At 40.5% G+C, this 16,658-nt stretch overlaps 2 protein-coding genes across 5 annotated transcripts in view; one reads left to right on the top strand and one right to left on the bottom strand.

The window, feature by feature from the left end:
* The window catches only part of LOC113009200 (putative homeodomain transcription factor 2), a 52,410-nt gene extending 43,329 nt beyond the window's left edge, over positions 1–9,081 (top strand). For 3 of the 4 annotated variants that reach the window (XM_026147385.1, XM_026147383.1, XM_026147382.1), the window contains 12 exons: positions 24–170; positions 269–425; positions 1,470–1,537; positions 2,293–2,421; positions 2,497–2,582; positions 3,639–3,831; positions 3,916–4,047; positions 4,134–4,220; positions 6,147–6,302; positions 6,414–6,509; positions 6,623–6,748; positions 8,440–9,081. In XM_026147385.1, the coding sequence (XP_026003170.1) occupies positions 24–170; positions 269–425; positions 1,470–1,537; positions 2,293–2,421; positions 2,497–2,582; positions 3,639–3,831; positions 3,916–4,047; positions 4,134–4,220; positions 6,147–6,302; positions 6,414–6,509; positions 6,623–6,748; positions 8,440–8,460 (1,398 nt within the window). In that variant the 3' untranslated portion in view covers positions 8,461–9,081. The remainder of the gene's footprint in view (positions 1–23; positions 171–268; positions 426–1,469; positions 1,538–2,292; positions 2,422–2,496; positions 2,583–3,638; positions 3,832–3,915; positions 4,048–4,133; positions 4,221–6,146; positions 6,303–6,413; positions 6,510–6,622; positions 6,749–8,439) is intronic. The other variant, XM_026147384.1, reaches the window with a different exon arrangement.
* A 3,360-nt stretch (positions 9,082–12,441) lies between these two features.
* The window catches only part of adipor2 (adiponectin receptor 2), a 28,155-nt gene continuing 23,938 nt past the window's right edge, over positions 12,442–16,658 (bottom strand). Inside the window, exons 4-8 of the mRNA XM_026147387.1 lie at positions 16,201–16,372; positions 15,343–15,529; positions 15,074–15,261; positions 14,420–14,613; positions 12,442–14,335 (exon numbers count right to left, since the gene is read on the bottom strand). Of these exons, the coding sequence (XP_026003172.1) occupies positions 14,207–14,335; positions 14,420–14,613; positions 15,074–15,261; positions 15,343–15,529; positions 16,201–16,372 (870 nt within the window). The 3' untranslated portion in view covers positions 12,442–14,206. The remainder of the gene's footprint in view (positions 14,336–14,419; positions 14,614–15,073; positions 15,262–15,342; positions 15,530–16,200; positions 16,373–16,658) is intronic.

Here is a 16,658-nt window from a genome sequence, read left to right as displayed (position 1 = left end):
TCTCATGTCATTTTGTTTTTAAGGAGCCGGCGTCAGATGAGGCTTCCAGTGAGGAGGACCCTGAAGCGTCCTACAGCACCCTCCGCAGGGGAGTGGAAAGAATGAACAGTGACTGTGCACTCCGAAATCGCAAGAATACGCACCACTATAAGAAACACTACACTGTGGAGGTTAGCATGGACACATTAACTCCTTCGCAGGAAGCTCATTCATTCATTTATACTGGACAAATTCAAACAAATGACAGTCATTTTCTCCTTTCTGCCAGGATGTCCCCAAGTCTGGTACCAGCTGCAGCTCCAGATGTTCAAGTCTGAGGACTCAGGATTCAGAGAGTACTCGACACGAGTCTGAGACCGAGGACCTGATGTGGGAGGACTTCCTGCACTGCACTGAGTGCCGATCGTCCTGCACGTCAGAGACAGGTGAGAGGAAGATGTAGAAATCATCTGCTGGGTGCTAAAGTCATTTAAACTCAGACGCATACCAGGGTTCATACGGGTGCTTGACATCCTTGAAAAATCTTGAGTTTTAATATTAACTTTAAGCTGTTAGATCCTCAGGCGGGCGTTTTCTGAGCTTTCTGACCAAAATAAATGGAGCATTTCTCTCCCACTACAAACTGTGTGTAAACAGTCTTGGTAACAAAATACAGCTAACACTTGTGAGATGTCATCAGAGGTGTAAATATTACTGCAGATGTTACTATGTCAAAGTTACTGTGACTCAAACATAGAAACATTTGATTTTTTTTATTTCCTTCACCTAATTTTTTTAAGTATTTTATAGCATAAAATATGCTTTGGTTCATATTTAAATCATATAACAAAATATGGATATTACCTGTGACACTACTCATGTCGGCACTTATATTTAGGAACCGATTAAACGTGATCTCCTCCATTTAGCCCCCATTTTTCTGGGCGTGGGTGTTTAACTAGTTAAAAACAAACAAACATCTGTCTCCTATTTTTGTGTCACACAGGAAAGAATCATCAATATCTGATGAAAAAACTTAATTTGGCCTTGCTGTGTATTATTGTGGCGTTTGGTGAAGTTTTCTTGTTTTGTGGGGTTGTTGGTTTTTTTCAAGTGGAGAGGAATGTCTCTAACAAGTTGGTTTGTTTACATTTGCGCATCTTAAATTTTAAGAGAAATGTGTTTTTTGAGTTTGTACACTATATGCGTATATGGCAACCATTTCCTTTTTCAGTGTTTTTGTGTGGTGCATTTTTCTCTGTTTTAACAATAGGGGAACAAAGGACATTTAGGTCGACCTGAGATGATTTGTTTTAATTTTTACATGGTCTTACTGAGGCGATAGTTTTGGGATTTTTTTGGTAATGTGCTGGAAAAGCTTGAAAGTGCTTAAAGAGTGCTTGAAGTTGACTCTGAAAAATGCATATGAACCCTGGCATACCTTCCGATGACTGCGTGTAAATAAGCACTATCGCTGCTCTTCCTCACAGAGGGAGAAGGAGGAGGAACGCCTGTGTGTCCGGCCAAGAAGGAATACAGAGACGACCCTTTCCATCAGGTCTGTAAATGCTCTCACACTTGGAGTTTGAGGATTTGTGGATTAAAGTACTTAAAACTTGAGTAACCAAACTTTTTCAATGACTGAGGGAGGTTATTCATACTCTATTGTATTTCACACGGGAATAGAGGAATCTTGCTACTCTGTCTGTTTGCTATTCTTTAGACCAAATCGTTACAATATCACAATTAGAAGAAAACAGTGAGCCACGACGTGCATAACAGTTATGACAAATTCATGGGAGGAAACGTCACATATGTCACTAGGATGACTTGAAGTTTAACAGGAATTTTGGTCACCCTACTTTTACCTCCACTTTTAGCAGTAATAAAGCAGAGTAGTTTCACTAAATAGAGTAGAGAAGGTGAAGGTAGAAACAACTAGAGTCAATAATCCAAAACATCAGACGGTGCACAAAAGAGAAGACGATGGGTGGAGACGAGTGTCAGGGGTGATTTCTGACAAAAGGATGGCAGCAAGAGTGAAGGGGAAGGTTTACAAGGTGGTAGTGAGACCTGAGTACGATTATACAGGATTATATGAGAGAGATGCGAAGAGGAGAGAGAGTGGATATATTGGAGAAAGGATGTCGAATATGGAGCTGTCACACAGAAGGGATAGAGAAAGAGAAGCTTTGTGGACATAGTGGAAGAGGACATACAGAGGAGGATAATGGGGTGGGATGATCTGAAGTAGTAGTAGTAGTTGCCGTGAGGAGAGGTGTCAGTATTTAATGGTGTTTGGTTTCCCTGCAGGGTCACCTTCCCTGGCTGCACAGCTCCAACCCAGGCCTGGAAAGGGTGAGCGCCATCGTGTGGGAGGGAAACGAGTGCAAGAAAGCAGACATGTCTGTCCTGGAGATCAGCGGCATGATTATGAACAGAGTGAGTGACGCTTTCCATACAAGCAAAAAACACTAACGAGGGCACCATACTCATGTAGTTTGTATGTTTTCACAGGTGAATCTTTACACTCCTGGAATCGGTTACCAGGTCTTTGGGAACCTAGTTTCAGTAGCGCTTGGGCTCACACCCTTTGCTTACAGGTAATCCATACTACACGTGTGGTCAGTATTTGAATAGTGATCCAACTGAAGTCTTTTGAACAGTGACAATCAGCTGTTATGAATGTTAAGAATGGTTTTGACCAGGACAAAAGTAAATATCCAGAACATATCTGTGAATAATTTTATTTGAGAACGCCAACTCGCCTACCTATGTGGTGGTTTCCACTAGGGCTGCTCGATTATGGCAAAAATGATAATCACGATTATTTTCACTGAAATTGAGATCTCGATTATTTGACGATATTTATTTAACAATAACAATGTATTGAAAATGACTTTAAAGATTGTCAAAAAATAATATAAAATAGTGTGCAAATACTGATAACAGTGCAAATGTTTGCAATATAAAAAATAAATGAAAAATGTAAACATCTATGTTTAGTGAACTTTGCAGTGTTGCTCTGTGGTGCAGCTACGACACTGTAGCAAAGTTTACACACTGTGTCTACTTGATCCACGTCTGACTCCGCGAACCCATAATGTTTCCACACCACTGAAGTTTTTTTACCTCTCTTTTCAACCAACGGCAGTCACTCTCCTCTCCAAATAACTTCTACTTAGCTTTCTGAGCTTCCCTCGGGTCCTCTTAATTGTTGTGACGCGTGTTCGAAATGCAGAGAGGTGCGCTCGATTTGCCACACGGAGCAGCGCGAGAGTAAAGCACGAGGGAGGGGCTAATAATCGGCTTAGTCATTTTTAATGATCGTTGAAAGCCCAGATCGTAATCGTGATTAAAATTCGATTAATTGAGCAGCCCTAGTTTCCACAGCAGCATTGTTACTGGTAGGAATTCTAACCATGATTATGCAAAACTGTAATGTTTACTCGTCATAATAGCAGTTTTCATTTTTTTTAACTGTGTTTTTTGAAGTTAAAATTCAGTTTGAATGATCATGTTAATGCCTGTGTGTTTAATATTGTTACATGTATCTGAAACAGTTTGGCAAGGTGTCATTTTTAAAAAAATATAGTAACTTAAGAATTTAAATGTGTGGATTTATTATTTTCCGACCTATATCCTTCTTTCCTATGCAGACTGGCTCAGTACCGTGACTTGGATCAGTTGACCACTCTCTCAGCCAATGAGCTTCTGTCTGTGGCGCTGGGGTGTGGGTCTGGTTCAGATGTCCTGGTAATCACCATGGTAACGCTCAGCTTCCTGGTGCGCGTTTGCCTTATCTGGCTCTTCTTCTTCCTGCTCAGCGTAGCAGAGAGGACATACAAACAGGTGCACAGATAAAAACTGTTGTCTGCTGATCGTTTGCAAGTCGGATAAACGGTCCCTGTACTTACAATCACGTCGATGTTTCAGAGACTTCTGTTTGCCAAACTTTTTGGTCACCTGACTTCGGCCCGCAGAGCGAGGAAGTCTGAGGTCCCACATTTTAGGCTGAAGAAAGTTCAGAACATCAAGATGTGGCTGTCGCTACGCTCCTACCTCAAGGTACAAAAGTAAAAGTCTTAAATGTACAACTGGAAAAAATTAAATGTTAAGTAAAGACACAAATGGAGAAACTGTTGCATTTGCAGAGACGGGGTCCTCAGCGTTCGGTGGATGTCATTGTATCGTCTGCTTTCCTGCTCACGTTGTCAGTCGTCTTCATCTGTTGTGCTCAGGTAACTTCTGAAGGTGTCAAATCAGCAAAATATACAAGTTTTTGTTTTAAGTTACAAAGTGGATAAATCATGGAGAGAAATGTTACAAAAAGTGTTGCTCTTGCCCTTTCAACTTTCTGCAGGTTTTTTTCTTTTGTTTATGTTTTTTTAAATACTCAAGTCCCCTAAAATGAGAACCAGCCGATTCATTTATGTCCTCTGTGATGGACATTTGTTTTTGGTCTATATCCAGGGGTGCACATAAGTGGTCCACAGGTGTGCATTCGCTGTCAAAATAAAAGACGCGCACCAGATAAGAAGTTGCAACGCGCGTTTGCGTACATATAAAAGGCACTGTTTTTGTCAGCTAGAGTGGGATTTTCACGGCACATTCTGCACCACATCTCTGTGCGTTCATCATTTGTTTGCAGCCAGCTCACCTCCTGAAACCACTTTTCTGAGAATACGCGCTTCTTTTCAGGTTTGGACTCCTTCTGACATTTCTTTGGAGGTGGAGGAACACCAAAGTAATTGCTTAAAGGAGCTCGCTTCTTCGACATCTTTAAGAGTTCTAAACAAATGTCTGTCCTCCTTCAGAAAATCGTATGTACGCAAACGCGCGTTGCAACTTCTTATCTTGTGCACGTCTTTTATTTTGACAGCGAATGCGCACCTGCAGACCACTTATGTGCACCCCTGTCTATCTTTTGACCAAGTCCTGATGTACTAAATAGAGAACATCGTGGGTTTTTCACTGATATCTCATGTGTTTGTATGGGCTCTTTTTGCTCCAAAGAGGCAGGAAATCACAAAAAGTTCAATGGGAAGATTCCTCTACACGGTTCTCAGAGTATATTAAATTGTCATTCTTCGGTTAGTTGTCTTTAATCTACTTTTTTTTTTAAAAACTCTAAACTACAGCTCATGGACTCACAGTGACCTGGGTACTAATTATTTCAACACTTCAAGGGGAAAAAAAATCCCTTCTAACTAGGAATTTATGCTTCACCAGGACACCTGCACTGTAGCTACGTCGTAATCACAAACCCCCCTGCAGCTCTACAGCGTAACCTGAAGCACACTTCCTGAGACTGAGACTATATGTCTCATCAAAGCAGCTTGCAACTACTATGCACCATCAATTCTTGCTATTCAAAGTGTAGAATCCTCTCGTCCATGGGAAGTCTGGACCCTCATGTGAACTTCCGGGGAAAAAACAGCCTGCATAAGCCTAATCACACTATAGCTACCCACCAGGTAGCTCATCAGTATATATCATGTAGCCCAGTTTCACTAACCCACTAAACTTTGCTGCTATTTTACTTTTCACTGTTTGTTTGTTTTTTGGCACTGAAAGAATTAGTGTTTTAACTTTCAGTGGCACCGCCATGCTCGTTTGCACTTAGGAACTGAAGGAGTGTTTGACATCATCAGCTCTGTTTATAAAAGTGATCAAGCAGATAGCACTGCAGGGTAATCCGGCTGTGCCCGTTATAGTCACTTTAAAGATGTTGTAATCAAAAAGATTTTATCTTTACCTGAAAAGCTGTGAGGCCTCAAGATGTTACATAACAGCTTTTTCCACATTAGCCAGTAAAACAAGTTTTTATTGGCTGCAGAGCCTAAACCTGCACATGATGCAGACGAGTCTTACATGTGTTGCACAGTTTCTGCCACCAGGGGTCAGTCATACAATTAGCAGAACAGTCAGCTCAAGTAAAACTGATAAAGAGCAAATATGTGAATGCATCGACCTTCAGAATAATTATTTTGGGACATTTACAGTACTTGTGCTGTAAAAAAAAGGGAAAATGAGTTGAAAGACACTGCAGCTTGTTACAAATGTGGTGTTTCATATACATTAAAAAAATGTAATTACAGTATCAGCAAGTCTGTTTTATTTTTGGTTTTAGAAACTGAACAGTGTGTTTATCTCTCTTCCTCCAGTTGCTCCATGTCCATGAAACGTTCCTGGACTGTCACTATAACTGGGAGCTGGTGATCTGGTGCTCCAGTCTGACTCTGTTCCTGCTCCGGTTCGTCACTCTGGGCTCGGAGACCAGCAAGAAGTATAGCAACACCTCCATCCTGCTCACTGAACAGGTACACACACACACACACACACACACACACACACACACACACACACACAATATACAAGTATGATCAGTGTCGTGTCCAAACTCTGACCCTGATCCACTGCGTTTCTCACAGATTAACCTGTATCTGAAGATGGAGAAGAAGCCAAACAAGAAGGAGGAGCTGACACTGGTCAACAATGTTTTAAAACTGGCAACCAAACTACTCAAGGTACACACACTGTCTCAATATCCTTTCTTGTTGGTCATCTGGCACCAACTGCCCCTGCTTTTACAATCTGACTCTTTTTTTTTTTTTTTTTTTTTTTTTTTCCTTTTCTCCAGGAGTTGGATACTCCGTTCAGGTTGTACGGTTTGACGATGAACCCTCTGCTCTACAACATCACCCAGGTGGTCATCCTGTCTGCTGTGTCGGGAGTCATATCTGACCTGTTAGGATTTAACCTGAAGGTAATTTTATGCATGAACGCTCTTTAGTCACATGTATCTGTTCACGTCTGTCCTGTGGTGGAAACCCCCCCCCAAAAAAACCTGTCCTTTGAGGAAGTAAAACAGTAAAGGTGCAAAACAGACAATGTGGACTGAAAATCCTTTTTTAGCACCAAAAATGAATTTTCAAGATTTGTTGGGTTAAAACACGTCATAATCTTGCAGTGTAAATCAAATCCCTGGAAGATGAGTTTGTGATGGAGAAGTACGTGTGCTGAATTCTGACCTATGAGGGAGCAGATGAGCACTAATTTAAAATCAAAGGCAGTCGTAGACAGGCTTTCTTTGCATTAGCTGGTTCAACAAAAACCTGAAATCCAGGCAGAGATGACGGGTGTCACAGCAGCGTTTCTGATTGAGGCAGCTCAGGACGAGCTCGTGTAACAGGGGGTGCTTGGCGTGTGATTTCACTCGTCTTCCTCACAAAAATGGATTAATTGCTGCCTACTTTAGAGATATTATCACGGAAACAGGTGACAGATATTCACAAAAGACAGGCTATAAAAATTCTAATTGTAAAAGCCAATGATGCTGCAAATAAGAGATCTGTGTTGTAGAAAATGTGAATTCATAACTTAATATTTGTTTTTTCAGTGGCTCTTAGTGCTGCCATTTGTCTGTCACATATTCTAGCATATTAGAGCTGATGGATTTAAACACTGGTGCATTCAGGACTGATCGTGTCTCTAAACCTAATGACAGATGTTGAAATCATGTTAGTTTCTACCCAAATTAAAGCAAAATTACTCTTTTCTATTCTGTGTTATATATTAGCTGTGGTTGCAGATTACGATTAGGCATGAAAACATGTGCATGGCCAGCTGAATGCACGAAAAGTTCCTGTGATCATCATGCATTTTTGCATTTTTCACTGCTGTAACTTCACAGCCTCCTGTGATACTCGTGAGACACAGCTGATCCAGGTTTCTTTTGCAAAATGTTTTCCTTCAACAGAAAAGGTCCAGCTCAGTATTAGCAGGGCGTACAGTACTGTGCAAAAGTGTTTCGCCATGTTGGAAAAACACTTTAGCTGAATCTACAAAAATGATAAAGATAACACAGTTTGATATGAACCCAACTTGACAGAGAACAAAACAAAATGCTGTCAACATCCAAAGAAGAGCTTCGAATGTCCTTCGAGAAACATGGAGAACTATTCCTGGACACCGCTTAAAGAAATTAGAAGAAAGCTGCCTAAGAGAGTTCAGGTTGTGTTGAGGAATAAATGTGTGCAAATGTAGACTTTCAAGCTCATTAGAATTATAGAAACTCTGTTTTTGCCTTTGCCTGTTTTCCGTATTTCCATGTATGTTTGCACATTTCAATAAACTGTTCCACCCATTTCCCCAGCAAACTATAAAAAATGAAGACTTTTGCACACTACTGTAAGTTACCGTGGTGATCGAGGCAGATTTAAATAAAATGGATTTACCTGGCTTCATACTATTGGGTACAGTTTCCACTATTTAGCAGAGATATAAACGAAGTAGACCAAATGTCTAATAAGCTGACACCTAATCTGGCTCCTCCTGCAGCACTGTTGATTTTACCTTTGATACCTTTCCTGCGTTTTGTTGTTAAACTGTAGCTGCTCATTGGCTGAATTCTCCGATTCGAGTGTCTGACGTGTGTTCGTTTGTTCCCGTTCACAGCTGTGGAAGATCAAATCATGACAGTGGACTGAGAAACGGCGTCAACACTTCACTCTCACTGACTGGCTGAACGCTCGTCCGACTGGCCCGACCCACCGAGAGACCGAGCCTCAGCCTCGACATATCAGAGTGCTTTGACCTTCAACGTTTCCACTTTGTGCAATTCACAGACTATTTATTTACCCATTCAGTGTTTATACCTAGGCTTTATTTGAATTCTAGTTTCTTTCATGTTTTTGTGTTTTGTGACACAAAGTTCGGTTTTTACCTGTCAACAAAAGTGTTATGAGTGTTTCCCCTAGGTTACCGCTTTGGAGGGGAGACTTCTCGCTTGTTTGTTTTTTCCTCCCCCCTGCTCTAAAGCAAATCTCCCCTGTCGTTTTAGACGGATCAAGACTTGTTGGGATGCTTTTTGCATTTACACACATGAAGTTGGCTTCAACAGGAGTAACGTTATCTTCACTTCACAAACAAAAACACAGTAGTGTGCTTTTTTTCCCTCTCGCCCCCCCTGAGTTGTTGGTAGGGGGAACGCTGTGTGAACATAAATTATTATTAAGTGATGGTTGAGGTTCTCAGCTCGATCTGCAGCTTTTCATTTTAACTCATTTGCAGGCAAAAATATTTTATTGTATTTTTTCCCTTTTTTTTTTTTTTTTTGCTTAAACTGAATGTTATTTATATGTTGAGTTTCAAAACAAAACAGATTTTAAAAAAGCAAACGTTAGTCCAGTGGTTTTATTCAAACAAACTGAGTTCGTCAAACATTTTTTAATTTTATTACAAACAAATACTGAAGGTGTAACATGTTCTTTAAGATAGATAAATGCTCCACACGGACACCTTTAGATCAAGCTGCTAACTGGTTTGGTTAAAAACATTGCTGGTGTCTTGCACCTGTTCACACTCAGGCCACATGCAAATATCTCTTAAGGGAAGTTAACAGTTCCATTCTCCAGGTATTTAAAAGCAAAACAAAACTAGAGAGCAGATGACATTTACCAAAACCAAAAGGGAGAAAAGCGACACGGCCGCAGACGTGTGAACAGAAAGAAGACTGAACATGTCTACAGTTATTCTTCACTATTAGACGGCGTGACCTGAAGCAAGACCTTTCAATTTTTGCTCCAGTTTAATATTATGAGCCCCATCAGTGGTTTCAGGAGCATTTCCAGCAATACGCGAGTAGATGGTAACACTTCCCTCAGAGAGCTGACACAGCATCTACTGTGTCCATGAAATTTGCAGGTAAACTGGTTTCAAACGGCTCGACGGTGTCACCCGTCAGCTTTCTTTGTTCAGAACACACGCAAAGCCACGTGTGCTTTATTTCCCAAAGGGCCACATGAGAAACACTGTCGTGGAGGGCTGCACCAATAAGCTGAACCAAGTCTGCTCAGTATTTTCTCTCTTTAAGCTGCAACTGATAAGAGTAGATGTTACAATTAGGCAATAAAAATGTGAACTGGGGATAGTAGGCCAACATTTTATTGTTGTTTGATTTCAACATTCCCCAAAACTGAAAATAAGTCTAAAGTTATACAAAGTGCTACTGCTACTTTGCTGGTAGTTTAATGGAGCTTTTCAGTTCTTGTTTCTTGTTCAGTGAGAGAGATCCAGTCGGTTTTGGGCCTAAACAAGTGCATTAAAGTCAGATTCAGTATCTGATATTTATTTTAACACTTTGCCCAGACTGAGCCACCTGGCAGCTGTGTGGTAGCTATGTCACCATCTTCAGTCTCACGCTCTTCTGAAAGTAGAACAAACCATTTTAGTTGCAACATCAACAAAAAATAACTGACAGAAATACCACTTTCAGGTCTGGGTTCATTTCAGTCATTTAATGTATTTCTCTTTATGATTAGTCTTGTAATAGCGATTCAAACATACCAAATGACCACACAGCTTTACCTCGGACTTAAGTTCATATTTAGACAATGATAAATAGCCACATCTCATAAAACAATTTTATTACCACTGTATTTAGTTGCACACACATGAGTAAAAAAAATTTTTAATTATCATGGGCCACCAATGGTCAGATAATGCCCACATCTGCTCTAATGTATCTTCAACCCGCTAACGTGTCGATTAACAACAGCCAGTATCAATTCATCTCTAAGTTGAGGAAAGCTTACCTTGGGCCCCACCACTAGCTGCTTCCTGTGTGGATGCCCTTTAAATACACAGATGACTGGACCGACAAAGATTTTTGGTAAATCTCAAACTGAAGTTTTAATGTTAAAATGTGAACTGATAACTGCAACTTCTCTGGATACGTCATATAACAGCATAAAAATAGGTTGCCAAAATGTAATGTGTCCAACAGCTCGTTAAGCAGCGCACCTGCATAGCAGATGGTTTCATTATCGACTCCCAGTCCCAGATCAAACAGTTTCAGCTGTCCTAGCATGAAGAAGACAATCCCCAAAAAGCAAAATGTTGGATAAATGAAACGGAAACTCGTACTGGAGATCTCTGCCTCTCCCTTCACTCCACCAGGTCAAATCTCAATTAGAAGTTCATTCAAATAATAAAACTGAACCCTAAATAAAGGCAATCACAATCAACTCAGATATTTTATAAACTGACAGGACTTCACATAAAATGCTGTTGAACGCTCGGAGCTCCTTTAGACGTTGGTGTACACGACACTTCAGTGAAGTCTTTCTTGTGTGTGAACAAAGACATGCACTTTAAAAACACGTTCTCAATGGAAGAAAAGTTACTTTGTATCAACAATATTTTTTACATCACTCTGTGTGATACAGTTTGTGTGTGTCTGGTGTTATAGCGAATGCTAGTTCAGCGTGTGTACTGATGATTTGTGTGAATTAAATCCGAAACGGTACGTGAAGTAATGATGCCCACGGAAAAGAAACAAATGGTTGCCTCGGTTCACTGGAACAAGCTTCATTCATAAAAATGCGAGCATAATCATCTTCAGTGTGTTTGAGGAGGAAGACCAAAGTGCTTTTAATTTAACTGTATTTGTTTGTCTCTTCTGGTTAAAGAATGTATTTATAGCGTTCTGGTTTTAAGAATATTTCCTTTTTGTTCTTTCATCATTTATTTGTACAGGATGTTTGTTCCTCACCTCTTTAGAAAAGGCATGCTCGACTGTTTTTGTTTTTTAGCAACGAGACTTTTGAATCACGTATATGAGAGTGAATCTGAGGAAAGGACTGTTATGATGCTGTTTTCCAAAAGTCTAAATATTTACTGGTTTTTCTTGTGAACTGGTCTTTCAATAAGATCTGTTTTTATATGAATAATTAAAAAAAAATGGATGTTAAATCCTTTATTCTTTTGTTAACTGTTTGTGTTATCCTTTTCCTTCAGTTGTTTAAATATTTATAGTTGCACTTGATCAACTGCTTCTTACAGCAAAAATATCTAATCAAACAGATCAGTCATCTCTGAATGTTTCCAGACTCTTAAAGAAATTACAAGGAAAAAAACTGCCTAAGAGTTCAGACGGTGTTGAAGAATAAAGGTGCTCATACCAAATATTCACCTTCAAGCTTGTCAATTCCATTTTTGCCTTAATGTTGCCATGTATGTGTGCACATTTCAAGAAATCACAGAAATCACAGAAAACTGCAGGTTTTCTGTCTGAGCAAGCTGGATAGCATAGTGGTACGACTACACGCCTCTGGAGACGGTGTCTCAAGTTCAATTCCCACATGCTGGCATCTCTATCCAGTAAGGTGTCAGCAAAGCCTGCATCAGGTGATAGGACGTTGTTGAATGCCACTAGACAAGGAACCCCAGAGCAGAGGGTTACATGAGCAGTTACTTTGTATTGACATGTATGGAATCTTTCATACCCAACACCCAAGTGTGGGTAGAAGAAGGATTGTAAATCATCTACAACCTAATATTTTAAAACTTGGAACTCAGCTGCAGCTTAAGTAAAGTGTTAACTAACACAGAAAACAAGGAGATTATGTGATGCAATCTCAGTGTTGTGTATATAATAACACTTCCAAAACAAAGTGACTGCTTCAAAAACCTTTTTATTAGAACAATACAGCAGATATAAAGGTCTATTGCAATCAAACACCACCAGAGCGAACTGTGTGCTTCAGACAGTATGCCCTCCCCGAGAGAAATAATTTAATATAAACTAGAGAAAAGAAAAAAAATGGAGATGAAAACAAAAAATTCTTCTTGCGATGCAAAGACGATCGATCAACTTTCATTTTACTTGCACACCTAAAAAGTTTACACATCCCCAGAAACACAAGCTCAGAAGTGTTTTATTGTGCAAGTTGTAAGATTTTGGTATAAACTTGAAAGTTCATCTCGTGTTAATTAATCATGAGCCCTTTAAGTCGGAACGTTTGGAGGGAGGAACGTTTTGGCCCTCGCCAAACGAAACGAAACAACGAAGGAAACGAAAGAAAAGAAACACGTAAAATTAAAGCTTGAAATGCAATAACAGCAGTGAACAAATGAAAATGCAATCCAAAAAAAAGAAAAGAAAGAGAAAATTGTTTTAATATTTGTGGTCTGTGGACATGAATCTCATCAAGAATCATGTAGAAGGAGCAGAAACTAATGATTCCAGTTTATCTAATTCTGGGGCCGTGTTTACAAAAATATTGTGAAAAGTATCATTTATGCGTTTCAATAAATCATTTAAGGAAATATTAGAAAAAATAAACATATAGTGGTGGAGCAAAAATAAGCTTTAGGTTGAATTCAATCAGAGAAAGAAGATGCTACATATTTAGATAACTCATAAATATATAATCATAGTTTTTGATGTTAAGACGAAATCTGTGTTGCTCGCCGTTTGTAAGGTTTTCACGCCTGTAAGTGACTCCCGTGTCGCCACTGGAGACGGCGTACTATGTTTTGATAGGATTTGGATGTTGTGCCAATAAATTTTCTCTAAAACCTCCCCCACCTCGTGTCCTTACACAAAAAAAAAAGTTACTTGAAGCGCCTCCCACCGAACACTGGAACAAGTGTAGAATTGACACCTCTCCCCCTCGGCTCTAATTGGTTTACCATCTATCATATTTATTCTTGCAATCATTTTTTGTCATTTTTTAAATATATATTTCTTACAAATCTATAACCCAAAGTTTAGAAATCTTATTTACATGGAAAAGTTGTTATTTTTGTTTGGTTTTTGTTGTTTTTTAAATTTTAAAAGTGACTATTAACCCTTTTGTCCGCATTTGCAAAGCTTCACAATGAGAGAAAGAATCAATTTTGCACTCAATTCTTTTTCCCCCCCCCATAATTTCATTTGTTTGCATCCTCTAAAGAGGCAACTTGGAAAACAGCATTCAGCAAAAAAGAAAAAAAAGTAGTAAAAAAAAAAAAAAACCAAAACAAAAAAAAAATGTTTGGTTTTTTTTCCTTTTTAAAGCATGAATCACGCTTCTGCTGGAAACCAAACCATTAATCCAAGAAGAGAACGTAGGGAGGTTTGAATGTCTGGTATCCTCCCGGACAAAAGGATTACTTCCTGGAAAGAGTCTCAGAAACTGCTTTTATAAAACACGCTGTCACAGAAGTGGTTTTATAGTCAAAGCAAACGGAGCCAGAGGAAATGGGGACAGACAGGCAGACAGAGTTGGATTTAATCGCGTCCTATGAGAAGGACAAGCCACTTCGGTCTTCAGTTTGGGGGTGAAGTGAGTGTGTATGTGTCTGTTCGTGTATATCTGTGGATGTAAGAACCAGTGCCTGACACAGTTTTCACTGTGTCAGTAAATGATGAAAGGGTCAGTGTATGTTTGTATGTGTGTTAGAGATTGCCATCCTCAGTGCAGCCTCCTCCTGCCGTGAAGCGAAACTCCTGCAGGTTGGAGACGCCGTGGAAGTGAACGAAAGCCCCGGCGACCACCAAGATGTGGAACAACTGATGGGAGTGAAACTGCGGAGGGAACAGCAGGACATAAGAATCACGGTGAAGAGTTTCTAATCCAAACATGTTTCCTTACCGGCGACAGACACTCACCCAGATGTCACACTTGCCGGGGAAGAACCTCTCGGGGATTCGGGCGGCGTACAGACAGGCTCCGGTGATGTAGAGCGTGGCCATGAGGAACAGCCAGCCCATCTGGCCAATGGTGGTCGCCTTGATCAGACCCTCACTGATGACAAAGTGCAGGGTGGGAACCACGCCACTCAGACCAAGGCCCACAAACACGCCTGAACAAAGAATGGACACAAAGTGAATACACGAGTGAGCAGATATAGCAAGAGCCGCTTTAAGAACATCGACTGTCAACCAACTTAAACCTGTAATAACAGATTTTTTGACTCATGGATTATTAGATTAGACAACCAAGCAAGTAACACCAATCTTAATTTTTTTACTGAAAAGATTTTAACCAGTGTTGAGTTTGATCTCTATGGGTAATCCAGCTTCCTTAGCTACAACAGCTGCCATAGACTCCAGCTGCCCCTTATTTTAAATTAAAATGCTTTTATATATTTTTAAATATTTTTACACCAAATCAATCAGGGTTACGTTGAGGCAAAACTTAGTGCCACACCTTAGCAGCGAAATATGCAGTTTATGGACCAAATATGGTGTCCTCTATTGTAAATAACAGGCCTGAAGCCACATGACCACAAACCCAACCCATCCTCACTTATCCCAATCTACCTGCTCTGACTCCTCTGTACTGCGGAGTGGCAAAGAAGTCGCACTGTGATACGGTGATGGCAGCCAGTCCTAGTACACAGACCACTATCAGGTAGATGAAGCAGGGCTGAGGGGAGCAGTAGAAGGAATAATACAACCAGGGGACGAAGGAGCCCATGATCAGGAAGGCGATCCCACTGTAGTCCAACCTGGAGACACAACAACATCGTGAGCTTACTGCTGAAGAAAAGACGTCCCCAATACAGCATGAAGACCGAGACATTTCTTACTTGGAGAAGACTCTGGACACGCCCTCAGAGTGGCAGTAGACTGTGTGGAAGAGCCAGGAGAATGAAAGGCAGAGGATGGCTCCCAGGAAAAACATCCCGATCACCACCTTCTCTTGGACCGGAGCCACAAAAGACATGTTGGGTCTGAACATGTACATCAGGCCCAGACAGAGGAAAAACAAACAGCCTGCAGAGAGATGAGATGACAGGGTAAGATGGATATCAGTGATATTAAAATGAAAAAGTATCAGGACTCACAATTTCTCCACTACAATGACGCCGAGGTGCACACTCTCACACGCCACAAGGTGGCAGCAGAGAGAAGAACAAAACTTGTTTATAGAGGTGTAGAAGGAAGGATAAATAAAGAGTTTTAAAAACCTGGGATCAACTACAACTCTTCCACTCAAGCAGAAAAATAACACACTGGATTTCCTGGACCCATCTACTGACGGCAGTCGCTTGGCTTTCGACACACACGTTTTTATGCAACGTAACAAGTTAGCAGGTTTGCACAAGGTTCTCTGTTACCTAAGGAAGTCTGGATAAATATGCAGATTAGCTGAAGAATAAAATAAGGAGTGGAGTAATACATTTCAGAAATACACACAGGAAAAAACAATCCCACTCCTGTTATTTCCAGCCGTTAACCCTAATCCTGTTCTCGTGGTGTGTGTGCGTGTGTGCGTGTGTGCTCCAGTACATCTGCCATCTCATCATGCCTCAACATTTTTGCAGAGACAATTTAAGATTAGGATAAAAAGGTTAAAATGAAGAATACAGAAAGTTAAAGATGCACAAAAGTATTGAGTTTTAGAAAACTCTCTCAGTGTGTGCGCGTGTGTGTGTGTGTCTTACCTAGCAGGTGTGTCCAGATGTTTCCCGTCTCTGTGTGGATTCTAAAGATGCTCTTGAAGCAGGCGCGAAACGAAGGCATGGGAGGCCTGTGGCCGTGAAGCAGGAAGTCGTTGTCCTTCAGCCAATCGGGGAGTACATCGTGAGGAATGACGCGCCACCGACCCTCCCACATCTGATTGGTTAATAAGGGAAAAAGAGGAAACATCTACATCATGATCTGGTATGAATGGAAAACTGCTGCAGTTTACTGGACTGGAGTGCAGATCAGGAGTGTCAAATGACAACTATTATGTAAATAAATATACTGACTCCACCAATTTACATACAGCTATTTTTAGCTACAGGACACTCGTCCAGGCTGTGCTGTTTCAAAAGCACACACTCTAATTCTTATAGTTGCGTGATTATGTTTATTTCGACACAGTGACGCGTCTTTACATCACAGTGTCATAACTGTT

This window comes from Astatotilapia calliptera, chromosome 17 (genome assembly GCF_900246225.1).
Source record: "Astatotilapia calliptera chromosome 17, fAstCal1.2, whole genome shotgun sequence".
In the NCBI taxonomy this organism is placed as follows: Eukaryota; Metazoa; Chordata; class Actinopteri; order Cichliformes; family Cichlidae; genus Astatotilapia; species Astatotilapia calliptera.
This window is presented reverse-complemented; position numbering and strand designations above follow the sequence as displayed.